The sequence below is a fragment of the Trachypithecus francoisi genome, unplaced genomic scaffold (assembly GCF_009764315.1).
Source record: "Trachypithecus francoisi isolate TF-2019V2 unplaced genomic scaffold, Tfra_2.0 Lachesis_group9, whole genome shotgun sequence".
NCBI lineage: Eukaryota > Metazoa > Chordata > Mammalia > Primates > Cercopithecidae > Trachypithecus > Trachypithecus francoisi.
In genome coordinates this window covers 65,390,288-65,409,040 of record NW_022681474.1, presented here as the reverse complement: position 1 = coordinate 65,409,040, position 18,753 = coordinate 65,390,288, and the positions used below count along the sequence as shown (strand labels likewise).

The 18,753-nt window shown below is 42.9% G+C and overlaps 1 protein-coding gene across 1 annotated transcript in view; it reads left to right on the top strand.

The window, feature by feature from the left end:
* TET1 (tet methylcytosine dioxygenase 1) overlaps positions 1 to 18,753 on the top strand; it is a 141,956-nt gene that overhangs the window by 33,448 nt on the left and 89,755 nt on the right. The window contains exon 3 of the mRNA XM_033208807.1: positions 10,066 to 10,119. Coding sequence (XP_033064698.1) covers positions 10,066 to 10,119 — 54 coding nt within the window. The remainder of the gene's footprint in view (positions 1 to 10,065; positions 10,120 to 18,753) is intronic.

Genomic DNA, 18,753 nt, shown 5'->3' with positions numbered 1-18,753 from the left:
TCTACTGTTGTAAATATTATTAGTTCAATGATAGGTCTTTTTATTTTTTGGTTCCTCTCTTTTTTCTGTCTGAGTTATGTTCTATGGAAAAGTGCTATTCAGTAAGAACCAGAGCCATTAAGCAGTGCCCTTGAACATAGCTGGTGTCCTGTATTCTATTTCTGGAATGAACAAAGTAAGAGCATCCCCTACTTCCAGCATCAGAAGCATCTGTGCAGTACAGGGTCATCCAGCTGAGAGAGTAACATTTGTCAGCAGTCAAATCTTGCTTCTCCATAAACTGTGTGAGACTCGAGTAAATGAGTTTAGAAACTAAAGAAGTAAACCCTTTCTGAATAACTGGTCTCATCTTAAAAAAACAGCCTACATAAAGGCCAGGCGCGGTGGCTCATGCCTGTTATCCAAGCACTTTGGGTGGCCGAGGCGGGTGGATCACGAGGTCAGGAGATCAAGAACATCCTGACTAACATGGTGAAAGCCCATCTCCACTAAAAAATATAAAAAATTAGCCAGGCGTGCTGACGGGTGCCTGTAGTCCCAGCTACTCGGGAGGCTGAGGCAGGAGAATGGCACGAAACTGGGAGGCAGAGCTTGCAGTGAAGCGAGATCGTGCCACTGCACTCCAGCCTGGGTGACAGAGTGAGACTCCCTCTCAAAAAACAAAAAACAGCCTACATAATAGCTATTCTCAAAATAATTGCTTTTCTCTGATTAGGAGACTTAGTTATAAAAGAGTGTTTTCTAGCTTAAAAACAAGAGTTTCAGGTCTGGGACAAACCAATCACCTCTCTTTAGTTCTCCCCTTGAAAAGGTAACTTGTATATTTGATAATCATCTTAACAGGTGCGTTATTCTTGGCTTTTCAAAGAAACAATTATGGACAATTGAAAGACAGAACAACAAAAATAATTCTAATGGGAATGGTAGAGAAGTAAAGGCTGGTATCTCTTCATATGCATGCTCAATAACCTTGCCACCCAAGTGGTGGCATATTTATTGACATGCATATCTCCCCATGGCCCCTTAGCAGCCACACTGGAATGTTGCCTCAGCAGTCACAGTGCTCCAGTGTCTTTATGGGTGCTGTTACCTCCATGTGGGGCACACTCCTTTCTTCCATCCCTCTATATCTTGCCAAATCCTACCTGCCCAGCCTTGGGTTTCAATGGGAAATGTTGCTTCCCTGGGAAGCCTCCTGGGTACTATATACCTCCTGGGCTCATCTCATTCTACATTACATCATGAATATGTGGTTATTTGTTTGTGTCTCTTATAAGATGGTAGTTTCCGGGTGGGTGGCAACAATGACATTCCTCCAGTTATACACTCAGCACTATGTCTGCATAAGAGAGGTGTTCAAGGCCAGGGCACAGTGGCTCATGCCTGTAATTCCAGTACTTTCGGAGGCCAAGGTGGGTGAATCCCGAGGTCAAGAGATCGAGACCATCCTGGATAACGTAGTGTAACTCCATCTCTACTAAATACACACAAAAAATTAGCTGGGCATGGTGGCACACGGTTGTAATCCTAGCTACTCAGGAGGCTGGGGCAGGAGAATAGCTTGAACCTGGAAGGTGAAGATGGCAGTGAGCTGAGATCGCGCCGCTGCACTCCAGTCTGGCGACAGAGTGAAACTCCATCTCAAAAAAAAAAAGGTGCTCAACATATATTACATTGTTTTAGGGGGTTTTGGTTATTAAATGGGGAAGGTCATTGTCAAAAACAAATTAACACATTTTAAAGAAAACATTTTTGGACCTGGGGTCTTTTAAGGATCTTCAATAATTTTAAGTTCTCTGAAACTGAAGGGAAAAAATAAAGTGTTTTTTCTTTTTTTTTTTAATTTTTAATTTTTTCACTTTCTGTGATGGAGTCTCGCTCTGTTGCCTAGGCTGGAGTGCAGTGGCGAGATCTCTGCTCACTCCAACTTATGCCTCCAGGGTTCAAGGGATTCTCTTGCCTCAGGCTCCTGAGTAGCTGGGACTACAGGTGTGCGACACTCTGCCCGGCTAACTTTTGTAGTATTATTATTATTATTTTCAGACAGAGTTTCGCTCTTGTTGCACAGGCTGGAGAGCAGTGGTGCAACCTTGGCTCACTGCAACCTCCGCCTCTCAGGTTCAAGTCATTCTCCTGCCTCAGCCTCCTGAGTACCTGGGATTCCAGGCACCCACCACCACACCCAGCAAATCTTTTGCATTTTTAGTAGAGACGGGGTTTCACTATGTTGGCCAGGCTGGTCTCAAACTCCTGACCTCAGGCAATCCACCTGCCTTGGCCTCCCAAAGTGCTGGGGTTAGAGGCATGAGCCACTGCGCTTGAGCTATTTTTTCTTTTTTTTGAGACAGAGTCTCTCTCTGTTGCCCAGGCAGGAGTCCAGTTGCAAGATCCCAGCTCACTGGAACTTGTGCCTCCTGGGTTCGAGCGATTCTCCTGCCTCAGCCTCTTGACTAGCTGGGACTACAGGCATGCGCCACCATACTTGGCTAATTTTTGTATTTTTAGTAAAGACGGGGTTCCACCATGTTGGCCAGGCTGGTCTCAAACTCCTGACCTCACGTGATCCTCCCACCTGGGCCTCCCAAGGTACTGGGATTACAGGCATGAGGCACCGTGCCCAGCCCTGTTATTGGATTTTTCTGTTCAAATTTTGAATCTAGACTGACACAGGGAGTGGGCCTTCCAGTTTCTAGTTGGTACAAAGAAGAGTTGAGAAATTTGGGAGAGGCAATAATTTCAGCCCCATTCTTACAACAGTTTGTCTCAGTTGGTAACTGTTGAAGATTATTCACCTACTTTTTCCTCAATTCTTGCTTTAGAAGAGCCATCGAGGAACAGCTATTTTTACCAGCAGTAAGCAGAACTGCTGGAGGGAATCGGTAGATCTGGCCCTTTGGGAGGGTGGGGGAAGAGCACCGGTAGCCTCAGGGAAAGGGGTCAGGGAGAGATCCAGCAGGAAAGGCTCTGCTGGGGACCAACCACTTAGATTCCGACTATGTACTCAACGCAGTCTTGCAAGGAGATTCTCCAGTGTTAGTCTTTCGAGTTCCTATGTGTCACAGGAAATAAAACCAAACTAGCTTTTTTAAATCTATAAGAGAGGCCAGGCACGGTGACTCAACGCCTATACTCCCAGCACTTTGGGAGGCTGAGATGGGCTGACCACTTGAGGTCAGGAGTTTGAGACCATCCTGGCCAACATCGTGAAACCTTATCTGTATTAAAAATACAAAAATTAGTCGGGCATGGTGGCACGTGCCCATAATCCCAGCTACTCAGGAGGCTGAGGCAGGAGAATCGCTTGAACCCGGGAGGCAGAGGTTGCAGTGAGCCGAGATCTCGCCATTGTACTCCAGCCTGGGCAACAGTGCAAGACACTACCTCAAAAAAAAAAAAAAAAAAAGGAGAAGAAGAAGAAGAAAAAAATTAGCTTGTTATGGTAGCACAGGCCTGTTCAGGACACTGACATGGGAGGACTGCTTGAGCCCAGGAGTTCGAGGTTGCAGTGGGCTATGACTGGAGCATTGGACTCCAGCCTGGGCAAGAGAGTGAGACCTTATCAAAAAAAAAAAAAAAAATCTGAAAGGTACGAGACATTATTTTCTTATTCCTTAAATTGTTTTAAAGTTTTTAATTTTTATGGGTACATAGTACATGTGTGTACTTATTCTTCTTGATTGGAAGTTTATAATAGATGGTACTTGGAATATCTTTAGTTATCACTGCAAAAGTTGTAGCCCCCAAAATCAGAAGAAAAATAAAGGATTTCTTGGGAGAGGAGAGTGCAGGACATATTGGAATGATACTGTGTTTCAGTCTTCAGTCTTGAGGAAAGGTGAATTACTCCTGAGACTAATTTGGAAGAAGATTTCTCCTAGTATGCTGCTGTTGTTTTATCTAAATAGTTTGTACTTCTAGTTTCTTGTTGATCCAGAGGTGCATATACCCAGAAAGAGAAGTACAGTTTTGGAATTATTCATAGTTTTAATCCTGAGAGCACAACACACACACACTTATTCTTTTTTTTTTTTTTTTTGATAGGAAGTCTCCCTCTGTCGCCCAGGCTGGAGTGCAGTGGCTGGCGCTATCTCAGCTCACTGCAAGCTCCGCCTTCCGGGTTCCCACCATTCTTCTGCCTCAGCCTCCCTAGTAGCTGACTACAGGCGCCCGCCACCATACTCAGCTAATTTTTTTGTATTTTTAGTAGAGACGGGGTTTCACTGTGTTAGCCAGGGTGGTCTCGATCTCCTGATCTCCTGATCTCCTGATCCTCCCGCCTCAGCTTCCCAAAGTACTGCGATTACAGTCGTGAGCCACCGCGCCCGACCCACACTTTTTTTTTTTGTTTTGTTTGATGTATAGTCTCACTCCGCCACCCAGGCTGGAGTGCACTGGCGTGATTTCGGCTTACTTGCCGAATTGCTTGAAACTCCCCTTGCCGGTTTCAAGCAATTATCTTGCGTCAGCCTCCGGGGTAGCTGGGATTACAGGCAAGCACCACTATGTCTGGCTAATTTTTGTGTATTTAGTAGAGACAGGGTTTCAGCATGTTGGTCAGGCTGGTCTTGAACTCCTAACCTTGTGATCGGCCTGCAGTGGCCTCCCAAAGTGTTGGTATTACAGGCGTGAGCCACTGCGCCCAGCCAAAACATATATATATATATATATATATTTTTTTTTTTTTTTTTTTTTTTTTTTTTTTGAGACATTCTCGCCCATTTACCCAGGCTGCAGTGCAGTGTCGGTATCTCAGCTCACCACAAACTCTGCCTTCTGGGTTCCAGCAGTTCTCCTGCCTCAGGCTCCCGAGTAGCTGAGATTACAGGCACATGTCACTACACCCAGCCGAAGATATTTCTTTTAAGGTTATTTTAGGATATTTACAAATGTGTTTTGTTGGATATTGAAAATGAAGAGGATTTGTAGAGAGAGCTGTATAGATGGTTCGAAATGGGGAGCAACTCAAGTTCTATGTATTTTCATATTTTTTCTGTATATTAATAAACATCTTATGGTACATGCCCAAGTCAAGTTCTAACCTGCTATGCAAGTTGAGATATTTTTACCTCTTTGGGCCTCTGGGAATTATTTCATAGCTAATATTTAATTTTTTGGTAGAGATGCGGTCTCCGCTATGTAGCTTAGGCTGGCCTTGAAATCCTAGGCTTAAGTGATCCTCCAACCTTGGCATCTCAAAGTGCTTGGATTGCAGATGTGAGCTATGGCACCTGGCCTCTGCTCAGAATTTCTGACTATTCTCTCCCATCAAAACTCGCCCAGAGCTCAGACCATCAAATCACTTAGTATAGGAATTGAAACACCTGATAGAGATTACCAATCCATTCTGTGTTCAAACAAGTACAGATCTTCATGGTGAAGTGTCAATTTGATATTTGAAGTTAATGTTAGTTCCAGTCATGTTCATTAACTTTCATATATAGCTAGGATGAGCCTTGGCTTTATTTATTATCTAATTTTACAGAAGAGTGCACACAGGCCTTCGATGTTTGCTTAGGTTGTCAAGTGCAATGTTGTATGGCTTCATGAGTGTTCTATACAGTGAAAACACCTGTCTTTGGGTCTTTAAAAAACAGACCTCTCACCAATATAGATATTCTGTACACCTAACCCTCTGAGCCTGATTTCATTTCATTTTATTTTAGTGAACACACAGCTAATGGATTGATTTTTTGTTTGTTTGTTTGTTTGAGACAGAGTCTCATTCTGTTGCCCAGGCTGGAGTGCAGTGGCACGATCTCGGCTCACTGCAACCTCCACCTCCCAGGTTCAAGTGATCCTCCTGCTTCAGTCTCCTGAGTAGCTGGGACTATAGGTATGCACCACCACTCCTGGCTAATTTTTGTATTTTTAGTAGACCTCTGTCTCCCAGGTTCAAGCAATTCTCATGCCTCAGCCTTCCGAGTAGCTGGGATTACAGGCACCCACCATCATGTCTGGCTAATTTTTTGTATTTTTTAGTAGACACGGGATTTCACCATGTTGGCCAGGCTGGTCTTGAACTCCTGACCTGAAGTGATCCACCTGGCTCAGCCTTCCAAAGTGCTAGGATTACAGGCGTGAGCCACCACACCTGGCTGATTGATTTAAATTATACAATTATATCATAATATACCATGGCCACTTTACTAAATGTTAAACAATTAACCTGGAAAAAATGTTGATGGTTTTAAAGTTATATTCAAACATTCAAGAGAAGAGGCATAATGTGTAACTGAAATGCAAGGCACTTCAAGAAACGTAGGGCTACCCTTGTGCATAGCTGATGGGAATGTAAAACGGTGCGGCTGCTCTGGTAAACAATTTGGTAGTTCCTCAGAAAGTTAAACATAGCCTTATCATATGATCCAGGAATTCCACTCCGAGGTATATACTACTTGTATACCTACTTGTACACCTATGTTCATAGCAGTAATATTCACAATCACCAAAAAGTACTAACAACCCAAATGTCTAACAACAGAATAATGGAAAAACAAAACGTATTATGTACATACAAAGAAATATTGTTCAGCCTTCAAAATGAATGAAATTCTGATACATTCTACAACATGGATGAACCTTGTAAATATTATGCTATTAATAAGTGAAGCAAAGAGAAACGGAAAGAAAAATACTATACGAAAAATACTATAGGAGTCCAAATATAGGAGGTACTTAGAGTAGTCCATTTCATAGACAGAAAGTAGAATGGAAGTTAGTATGGGCTGGGGAAACGCAAATGAGGAGTTACTGTTTAATGGGTATGGAGTTTCTGTTTACAAGGAGGAAAACGTTCTGGAAATGGAGAGGTGATAGTTGCACAGCACTGTGAATGCACTTAATGTCACTGAACAATACACTTAAAAATAGTTAAAATGGGCCAGGCATGTTGGCTCACCCCTGTAATCCCAGCACTTTGGAAGGCCAAGGTGGGTGGATCACCTGAGGTCAGGAGTTTGAGACCAGCCTGACCAAAATGGTGAAATCCCGTGTCTACTAAAAAATACAAAAAATTAGCCAGACATGATGGTGGGTGCCTGTAATCCCAGCTACTCGGAAGGCTGAGGCAGGAGAATTGCTTGAACCTGGGAGACAGAGGTTGCAGTGAGCCAAGATTGCACCACTGCACTCCAGCCTCGGTGTGACCGAGCAAGACTCAGTCTCAAAAAAAAATTGTTAAAATGAGGCTGGATGTGGTGGCTTACTCCTGTAATCCCAACACTTTGGGAGGCCGAGGCGGGCGGATCACCTGAGGTCAGGAGATTGAAACCAGTCTGCCCAACACGGCGAAACCCCGTCTCTACTAAAAATACAAAAAATTAGCCAGGCGTGATGGTGCATGCCTGTAATCCCAGCTCAGGAGACTGAGGCAGGAGAATCATTTGAACCTGGGAGGCGGAGGTTGCAGTGAGCCGAGATCGCGCCATTGCACCTGGGCGACAAGAGTGAAACTCTATCTCCAGGAAAAAAAAGTTAATGTTACATTTTATGTTACGTATATTTCATCATAGTTTTGTTTTTTTTTAATCACCAAAAATGGGGGGATGTACAGTTAAAAGATTTTGTACCTATTTTCAAATCTTACTGTATTTGATGATTTTTCTGTCTGTTTCAGTGCTGCTTTATTCCTCACAGAAAGCTTCTTAGAGGTAGTGTAGGCTGAGTGTGTTCAAAGTTGCACTGGTGAATGTGCATAATTCAGAGTCCAATTGGTTTTGTTACAAGTGTTGAAGGAAGAGTTGAGAACACCATAGTCTATCCATTAGGCTTTATTTTTCTTTCTTTCTTCCTTTTTTTTTCTCTTTTTTGGAGACGGAGTCTCGCTCAGCCATCTAGGCTGGAGTGCAGTAGTGCTCACTGCAACCACTGTCTCCCGGGTTCAAGCGATTCTCCCATCTCAGCCTCCTGAGTAGATGGGATTACAGGCATCCACCATCATGCCTGGCTAATTTTTATATTTTAGTAGAGACAGGGTTTCATGTTGGCCAGGCTGGTCTCAAATGCTTGACCTCGGATGATCCTCCTGCCTCAGCCTCCCAAAGGGTTAGGATTACAGGCATGAGCCACCGTACCCGGCCAGTAGTTTTTTTCTTACATGAGATTGTTAAAAATGTGGGTGAAGAGTGGGTGAGTGAGAGGTAATTTAAAAGTGGAAAAACAGCGCATGCTGGACTTCACGTTCCAAAATGAAAAGCATGCTTTTGTGGCAAACTGAAAGGCTGGGAATCAAGGGTGATGAAATGCAGGCCTTCCGGCCCTCACTCTGTTCCCGATTTCTGGTTGTGGGAATCTGTTCTGAATCCAACTGCAAGTGGAAAACCCATCTTTGGCTGAGCAGCCGGGGAGGCCCTCCTGCCAATCCCCCAAATGTGCTGCTGAAACTTTGGCCCTGCAAGGCTGGAGCTAGGGCTGTCTTCCCCAGATCTATGCAGCTGTCAAGGTGGCTGTGATGGGACTGTGACCGCCCTCTGCACTGCATTTTGGCAGTGACCTTGAGACCAGCCAGCTCACCACAGCTGTTCTGCTCTGCTGCCGCTGTTGCAATGCCAGGTGGCTAAGAGGGGTGGTGGGGGGCACGGCTCCTGGTCCAGCTTTCCCAGTGTCTGGCAGGTGCCAGCTGTGGTGCCAGCTGTCCCACTGCCTACCACCCACTGTGTGTGGGGGCAGTCCAGGTGTGTGTTGGGAGATGGTGGCTTGTTCTACCCCTGGCTCAGGTCCTGATTCCTAGGAAGTGGGTGGTTCTGTCTGACCGCGAGTCTGGTGCGCAGACCGGCCCCACGGACTTGCTTGGCAGGTCTGTGGATATAGATGCTCAGTGACAGTTGATCTTGGGAGACAGAAGAGCCATAGGTATCCTTTTATCCCAAAGATATGAGTCCTAACTTTCCTTCTGGTAGGGGAGAATTTTTATTTGGAAATGAAGGTCATCAGAAATGCCCAGAGCAAGAGAGAGAAAGTCCTTTCTAGCCACTCAGAGTGGCAAGTGTATTTTGAAAACTCCTCCCCTTCTTTTTGTCCTCATCCTGTCCTTTTCCTTTTCAGTGGCTTTACTGTTATTTTTTAATTCGCCATTGTCATTGGACATTTATTGACAGAAATCAAATTGCTGTATTTCTGGGCAAAGCGCCTGCTGCAAAGAGGTGTGGTTCCCGAGGAATGAGACACGCAGCCCAACAGCTGAGCCTACACTGTCCTCACATAACCTCCCTGCCTTAAATATCGCCAATATTTAGCCTTGCCTTATAAAGTAAAAATGCACAATACCTTCCAGAGTTTCAGCAAGCCCAAATGCCCCCCTAGGCTCAGTTATGTCTCCTGTACATTGGAGGCACAGCAGCGCACCCCTCCCCCATGCAGACCTGCTCTCGGAGCCGCCAAGAGGTTACTAATCAGGAAGGCTCTGCCATCGATCCAATGGTGGTGACCAGGGGGATTTGTGTGCATTGTTTTTGCTCAAGCCTCCTGTGATTTCGGCGCGACCAGATCCTCTGCAGCGAACTCCATGTCGCAGCTTGTGGCTGCCTGTGTCCTGTGGTGAGAGCCGAGCCGCACAGGAGATCCTTTGTCTAGGAAGGGCTAGGCTGAGAAGATCACTTTGGAGTTGCTAAGCTCTGCATTGCCATTGGCTGCACTCTTTGTGGGGCTGTTTTTGCAAAAGGCATGCCCAGCACGTCTACAGTGCTGGCAGGCCAGGGCTGCCTTTAAACACCATGATAATAATACCAAAAAGCAGTTTGCAGAACTGTTCCACTGTAGAGGCTTCCTCTGCAGAAGCAAGCAAGATGGCTACCTCGTGGGCTTCGCTGTGAAGAATGCAGAGGCTAATTAAGACAGACTTTAAGGGGAAAAAAGGGTATTTCCCTACTCAATCTTTATGCACGATTTTTTTTAGTGACTTTTAAAGTATACATTTTACATAAGCTCTTTAGGTTCTGCCTAGCAAACATGTTGATGATTTTAAATGGTGTAAATAGTTTTACAGAGAAATAGCCAAAAATTTTGGGGATGTGGGAGCTGATTTTATTTCTTAAACAGAGGCTCATTTTGCAATTTGATTTTTTTTAGGTTATAAAGGAAAACAAGAGGCCCCAGAGGGAAAAGAAGCCCAAAGTTTTAAAGGTAATCAGCTGTTGATTAAATAATATTTCATTATTTTTCCATTTCATATAGTATTTTTCTGCACTTGGGTATATTTGGAGTACAGTATATGTGAATTCTCCCAGATTTTCAGTAGATGGATGAATTTCCACTCAACTAAAGTGTTTTCTCTTTTTTTTTGATGTGCTGCATAATGTGCATATTAGCATCCTTTATGTTCAACTCCACACAAGTCTACAGAAGGAAAAGTTTGTATGCAGAAGGTTGTGAATAAAATTTGTTTTTCTTTATAGCTCCCTTTGTAGCATCTGCATTTGTGGTGTTGCACCAGTGTGTAAACTTAAGCCCTTTAGAAGAAAGGCACTATTTGAAGTTGACATCTATGATCCATTGTGATTTTAATAGACTGTCCATTAAAGGCTATTTTAAAATATATGATTCTTTTCCAAAGAAAAAGGTCCTTAGAGATTTTAGGGAAACTTAATGTGTAAGTCATGGAGATGTTACAGCCAAATTATAGTTGTTTGATCTCAAATTCTCATAATATCATCTTTAATTTTGGCTTTCATGGAGCCATAAGAATATGCATGTTTTCTTTATTTTCTGTAGTTTGCCTGATGAGTATTTAGTGGTAACCTAATTCAGTTATAAGCTCACAGTCTGTGTGATGAGATTTGTACAGTGTTTAGAAGGGTTAATTTAAAAGCATATGGCATCACTAAAAGTTCAAGGCTAGCTTTAGTCTAGCAAATAGGTGCTTATGTGTTTAAGATTTCAAGTGGTGTATTGCTATTACAAATGTAAGCAACCTTTGCAAGCCACCTTTTAAATTCATGAAGAAATACTAAGCAATAAAATGACTTGTCTTTAATTATTTTGTGTACATTTAATTTAAAATAGTTTTACCTAATCCTAGCTTTCCTTTTTTACATATAAAGTTTTAGCACTCAAAGAGGAACAACATGTTGAACTATGAATGTGGCAGAATTTTATTTCATTTGTTGCCCCAGTGTGTAACTTGAAAATGTTGACACGGAGAACCAAACCTTGCCCTGCTTTCAAATTTGCCTGACCACATTGAGTTTCTGCTTCCTGTGTATATAGAGCGTTTTCATGTACCAGTTTCATCAACCAACAAGTATTCATTTAATATTTACCACACAGTCAGCAATGTGCTAGGCACTGTGAAATGAATGAAATTGCTTGACACAAATTTTCACTGGGCCTGGACAAATAGAATCATGGTTATTCTCAAGGTAAATTAAACCCTTTTCTGTTTTTCTTCTTTGTGCTGATCCGTCAACCCCCTTTTTCTCCTTTTCCTTCCAACAAAGATAGAAGTTTATCATTAAAACCTCCTTCTATACTTTCTGTCTTGGCTATATCCATCTCAGGCATTTTGTGAGAAATAGTTGTAGTCTTACTCTTATAAATGGCTCTCATTCGTTGGAGTTGTCGATGGGGGTTAGCAGGAGAAAGGGATAGACTATGTGGAGAAAACTAATACAGACCAAGCCTAGTATCTATATCTTCTCCTGCTTTGGCTAGGAAGTAGAATTGGACTTTGAGAATGCAATTTAATTCTATGTTTATTTTGTTAGATTGTGAGTGTCCTGTCACCTGAAATAAATTTAAAAAGTAACTATACCATGTGTTGCTTTTTGGAATCATGGTAGTGGACTCTGACTTAAAAGAAAAAGAAAAAAAGTACCTGTGGGTGGCCACATTTCATCTGCAACAGCAAGCAGAACCAAATTGTTGCTCACGTTCCTCTATAGTTAGCAATTGTTGTACAAGAGCAGGAAAATATTCTAAAAGGAAAAAAAATTTCTGATGTTGGCATTTAAAAATGTTTTTCTACACTTTCTGTTAGACATAATTTTTTTTCTCATCCAAAGAAAAAAATTGTTTCTCTGCTTCACAGTAGAAATGCTAAAAAAAAAAAAAAAAAAAAACTTTTGGATTTTAGCTTAATGTGTATAAAATTCATAGAGCAAATGTAGAATATTATATAATCCTATAGGAGACATAAGAAAATGAAACCTGTGTTTAGGAGGGAGAGTGGGAGAGGAATACAACTGTCAGCTTAAGGTTTTATGAGTGAGGACCTCAACATTCTAGGAGGATGCTTCCTGGGAGACCAGTGATGGGAATCTCACAGGTTATGGTTTGATCTTCCATCATAATTTGCTGTCTTTACATTTGGCATTATTCCAGAAATTTAGTCTGCTTCCTGTGAAATCTCCTGGATCATTTACTCTTTGTCAGTGTGGATGCTGCAGGTATCCTGATTGACTTTTCATTTTCATCATGTATTAGAAAGTAGTTGGATAGGTGAAGAACGTGATTCAATAAGTTGGGTATAGAATTTGAGACTTATTTCATCCTACACTGATCTGAACCTGATAACTACTGAATCTAGTTGTGGGGCTGAAATTGGCTGGAATGTCTTATATCCCTCTCCTCTTAAAAACATACCTATTATCCACCAGGTGTGATGACTCATCGGTGTAATCCCAGAACTTTGGGAGGCCAAGGCAGGAGGATTGCCTGAGGCCAGGAGTTTAACACCAGCCCGCAAAATATAGCCAAATCTTGTCTCTATGAAAAATTTAAAAATTAGCTGGATGCGATGGCATGCATTTGTAGTCATAGCTACTCATGAGGCTGAGGAGGGAGGATCGCTTGAGCCTAGGAGTTGGAGACTGCAGTGAGCTATAATCATATGAGCTATATGTACTCCAGCCTCAACGGTAGAATCAGACCTTGTCTCCAAAAAAAAAAAAGGAAACTATTATCCTTATTTATACCTATATTCATTCTTTTGTACTTCAAAATTAAAAACTAAATAGTGATCTAAATCCTAATTAGAGATTCTTCCTGTAGCTGAAATGATAATTCTGGCCAAAGCACTCTAAAGGCCAGAATGGGTATCAGCTAATGGTGCACCAGTGGTGGGTGGTGGTGGCTCAGCATCAGCTTCCTATTCAAGCCTATTGGTGATCACTATTTATTTTCATACATAGATGACATCTTGTTAGCAATGTTATAATTGGAAACACAAGCATTTCCTTGACTCTTGATCTAGGTAGAGATGTGGTCTAATTCCAGTCCTTGAATCATGAACTTGGTCTTTTAAGTGATATGGTTTAGAATTCCTCTTGGAAGAAATCTTTGTGTAAATAACTTTTACTTTGTGTGTGTGGTGGGGGCAGGTGAGTAGGAGTGTATATTCCCTTTAAGAAAGTCGATTTTAAGGTGATATTAATTTTGTTAGATTGTTAGTCGTTGTCCCTGGAGAAAATCAGACAACACAGTCGATTGGGGGTTTGAACAGAGTTTAATAAACGAATTACTTTAAATGGTGTGCAGAGGGTTAAGGAAAGAACTAAGGATGGCGAAGAAATCCAGGTCTAACGAAGCCAGAGCTATTACTAATCCTAGGCCTGAAGAGGGATGGTGAGTGGGAACCAGGTAATGTAGCACCAGCTGAGTAGAGGAAGCATGGGCTGGAACCTTTGGTAAAGAGATGCTCTTGCAAGGAGTCAAGGAGGGGGTGGGTGTGGGATAAATGCCCTGCTCTCCAGTCTCCTGCTGCTTTGATTGGTTGATCCCAATGGGGAGCCAGAGTGAAAGGGGAGACTTCTGATGCAGTACATGCTGGGACGTGTAAGAGGGTTATGGAAGGTGGAATGTAGGCCTGGAAGGGAAAACGACATACTGAGCATGACTACTGACCACAGGGGTAGCATGGTAGGGTGAACAATAGTACTAGAACCATGATTACGTCAGATGGTAACATTAGGCAAAGATGGCTGAAGAGTATGTAAGAACTCTATACTATTTTTGCAACTCATCTGTAAATCTAAAATTATTTTGAAATAAGCATGAGCATCCTTGAGGGGATGCATTTATACATTCTGTAATTAGATAGCCTTTTTGGCTGGTAAGGAATATTTTCTAGCTATTTAATTATAAAATATCATCAGAGTAGTATTTGGAAGAGCTGGGTGAACAAATATAAAGAAATGTCAGTGGATATTAAACTAGGAGAGTGTCTCCAGAGGCTGATTTTAGAAAGGCAAAATGGAAACTAAGGGATCTTCCTGCAGGGTTCGGCACTGACTTGTTCTTCTCTGTTTCCTTCATTCCGTGATGACGCTGATAAAGAACAAGTGGGGCTGGGCGCAGTGGCTCATGCCTGTAATCCCAACCAATTGGGAGGCTGAGGCGGGCAGATCATCTGAGGTCAGGTGTTTGAGACCAGCCTGACCAACAGACAGAAACCCCCATGTCTACTAAAAATACAAAATTAGCCAGGCGTGATGGCTCATGCCTGTAATCCCAGCTACTCGGGAGGCTGAGGTAGGAGAATCGCTTGAATCCCAGGAGGTGGAGGTTACAGTGAGGAAACAAGCAAAAATTGCCGAGATGATGAAGGAAAACATCATCCACGGAAAGTTACTTAATATTCCAATAATTTATAAATTGTTTTTATTGAATTTATTTATTTATTTGAGACAGAGTCTCAATCTGTCGCTAAGACTGGAGTGCAGTGGTGCAATCTTGGCTCACTGCAACCTCTGCCACCTGGGTTCAAACGATTCTCCTTCCTCAGCCTACTGAGTAACTGGGATTACACGCATGTGCCACCATGCCCAGCTAATTTTTTTTTTTTTTTTGTATTTTTAGTAGAGACGTGGTTTTGCCAGGCTGGCCAGGCTGGTCTCAAACTCCTGGCCTCAAGTGATCTACCCACTTCAGCCTCCCAAAATGCTGGGACTACAGGCATGAGCAACCATGCCTAGCCCATAAATTATTTTTATATATACTAGAGCAGTGCTGGTTTAAAAGGACTAAATTATACCCTGGTTATGTTTGTTTGTTGTTTGTTTGTTGAGCTGAGGTCTTGCTGTGCTGCCCAGGCTGGTTTTCAACTCCTGGGCTCAAACTATTGTCCTTTCTCATTCTCCTGAGTAGCTAGGATCACAGCTACCCTCCCCTGCTAAAATTACTAAATTAGATACAATTGAGTTACATTGTTTATTTTAAAATTCTATTAAGCTATAAATAGGCCGAGACGAGTGGATCACTTGAGGTCAGGAGTTCAAGACCACCCTGGCCAACATGGTAAAACCTTGTCTCTACTAAAAATACAAGTATTCGCCAGGTGTGGTAGCAGGTGATTGTAATCTCAGCTAATTGGGAGGCTGAGGCAGGAGAATCGCTTGAACATGGAAGGCGGAGGTGGCAGTCAGCCGAGATTGTGCCACTGCATTCCAGCCTGGGCAACAGAGGGGGACTCCCTCTCAAACAAACAAAAAACCCTACGAATGAAAGATAACATAGTTGCTAATGATTTTCTTCTGCTTATTTGTCTATAACATTGTTTCAGTTAGTAAAATAAATCACTGGTAAAGTAATTTCTTTAGAGTTTTTAAAGGGAGGGTTATAATGCAACATTCTATTACTTGTAGCAACATGTTGCAAATTTAAGTACTAGATCAAATACTAAGCTTGACCATCCTTCAGGGGGAAAAAAAAAAAACAACATGTCATTGTGATAGTTCCTTATAGTCCCAGGCAACTAATCCCAGACTTCTGGATTTAATGGGCCAGTGAGGAAAAAAATTCAGAGTGGATGTTGAAAATATTCACAAGGGGATACCAGCTTTAATTTTTTTAAATGAGAAGTAGATAATATCAGAACACAGGAAGGTCATAGAAATTTAATAATTTAGTTTTATGACAACACATAGTCTTTATTGAACTCATTTTGTCATAAACTGGCAAAAACTGTTAAGGATGTGTGCTCACCCATCAGTGTTTATTCACACAATCAAAGACACACATGGGCTTCTGGTTTGTATACTCAGAAATTGTAATACAGCATTTTGCCCGGAGATCAGACTGGATTTCAGGGCTGAGTTCTCACTAAGCCAGCTCAAACACAGGCATTCGTTGATCACTGGAGCATGTATATTTCCAGTGACTCAAGACTCATGTCCATTCTGTGATTTCTAGGAATGATCCCAAACAGAGAATCAAAGTGAATAAAAGCCAAATGGAGTTGGACGGGTTTAAGGAAAATTTCATTCAGGCTATTTTAAAAAAAAAAAAAAACTTGAATTCTTCCTAGTCCACAAAAGAACATATGCCTTGTATCTTGAATACTTAGGCTCATATGGTGTTTGTATTTTGATAGTGCCGGATTCATACTGTTTCTGAGTTGTACTTTCTTTACTGTATAGCTCTCCATTTACTGACTAGAATATATTCTCATGAGTCAGATAAAAAGAGTCAACTAATAACTTTATTGAATTTTTGTTTGGATCTTAATTATTTATTTATTATTATTATTTTTGAGACAGGTCTCACTGTTGTCCAGGCTGGTGTGGAGTGGCACAATCTTGGTTCATTGCAACCTTTGCCTCCCAGGTTCAAGAGATTCTGTAGCTTCAGCCTCCCAAATAGCTGGGATCACAGGCACACGCCACCACACCTGGCTAATTTTTGTATTTTTTCTAGAGACAGTTTTGCCAAGCTGGCCTAGAACTCTGAGCTCAAAGTGATCCTTTCTCCTCAGGCTCCCAAAGTACAGGCATGCACCACTGCACCTGGCCTTAATTCATTTTTAAGTGAAATAATTTTAATAACGGAATGTCTTTCAATGTCATTCATATATATGTATATATTCTCTCTATATATAGAATATATACAAATATATATATATATATATATTAAATTTTCAACCATTTGATGGTAAGGTTTGCCAACTAAAATGGCCTATGCAAGAGAATGTGGGTAACAGAGGTAACAGTGTCTTTTTTTTTTTTGGACAGAGTATCACTCTGTCACCAGGCTGGAGTGCAGTGGCGCAATCTCGGCTTACTGCAAAATCCATCTCCTGGGTTCAAGCAATTCTCCTGCCTCAGCCTCTGGAGTAACTGGTACTACAGGTGCACACCACCACACCCAGCTAATTTTTGTATTTTTAGTGGAGACTGGGGTTTCACCATGTTGACCAGGATGGTCTCAATCTCTTGACCTCATGATCCACCCTCCTCGGCCTCCCAAAGTGCTGGGATTATAGGCATGAGCCACCGTGCCCAGCCGACAGTGTCTTATTTATTTATTTATTGAGATGGAGTCTCACTCTGTAGCCCAGGCTGGAGTGCAGTGGCATGATTTCAGCTCACTGCAACCTCCGCCTCCCAGGTTGAAGCTATTCTCCTACCTCAACCTCCCGAGCAGCTGGGATTACAGGCACCTGCCACCAAGGCCGGCTAATTTTCTTTATTTTTAGTAGAAACACGGGTTCACCATCTTAGCCAGGCTGGTCTCGAACTCCTGACTTGTGATCCACCCGCCTTGGCCTCCTTAAGTGCTGGGATTACAGGCGTGAGCCACCGCGCCCGGCCTATTTATTCATTTATTTTTGAGATGGAGTCTTGGTTTGTCACCCAGGCAGGAGTGCAGTGGCGGGATCTTGGCTCACTGTAACCTCTGCCTCCTGGGTTCAAGCGATTCTCCTGCCTCAGCCTCCTGAGTAGCTGGGACTAAAGGTATGTGCCACCATGCCCACCTAATTTTTTGTAGTTTTAGTAGAGACAGGGTTTCACCATGTTGGCCAGGTTGGCCGCCATATGACTCCTGACCTCAGGTGATCTGCCTACCTCGGCCTCCCAGCCTGTTGGGATTACAGGCATGAGCCAACATGAGCGGCCATATTTATTTTTTAATTAAAAAAAAAAAGTTTTGGCTGGGCGCGGTGGCTCAAGCCTGTAGTCCCAGTACTTTGGGAGGCCGAGATGGGCGGATCACGAGGTCAGGAAATTGAGACCATCTTGGCTAACATGGTGAAACTCCGTCTCTACTAAAAAATACAAAAAACTAGCCGGGCGAGATGGCGGGCGCCTGTAGTCCCAGCTACTCGGGAGGCTGAGGCAGGAGAATAGCGTGAACCCGGGAGGCGGGGGTTGCAGTGAGCTGAAATCATGCCACTGCACTCCAGCCTGAGCGACAGAGCCAGACTCCGTCTAAAAAAAAAAAAAGTTTTTTTAATATAAAGGAAGGGTCTCAAATGTTGCCCAGGGTGGTCTCAACCTCCTGGATTCAGGTGATCCTACTGCCTTGGCCTCCAAAAGTGTTGGGATTACAGGCATCAGCAACCATACCTGGCCCATAGTTTTGTTTGTTGGTTTATATGTTTTTATGACAGGGTCTCACTCTGTCACCCAGGCTGGAGTGCAGTGGCTTTGCTCACTGCAGCAGAAACCTACTGGGCTCTTGTGATCTTCTCACCTCAGTCTCCTGAGTACCTGGGATGACAAGTGTGTGCCACCAAGCCTGACTAATTGTTTTTGTTTTTGTTTTTGAGATGGAGTTTTGCTCTTGTTGCCCAGGCTGAAGTACAATGGCGCGATCTTGGCTCACCACAACCTCCGCTTCCCAGATTCAAGCGATTCTCCTGCCTCACCCTCCCTAGTAGCTGGGATTACAGGCATGTGCCGCCACGCCTGGCTAATTTTGTATTTTTAGCAGAGACAGGGTTTCTCCATGTTGGTCAGGCTGGTCTCAAACTCTTGACCTCAGGTGATCCGCCCTCCTCGGCCTCCCAAAGTATTGGGATTATAGGCATGAGCAACCGTGCCC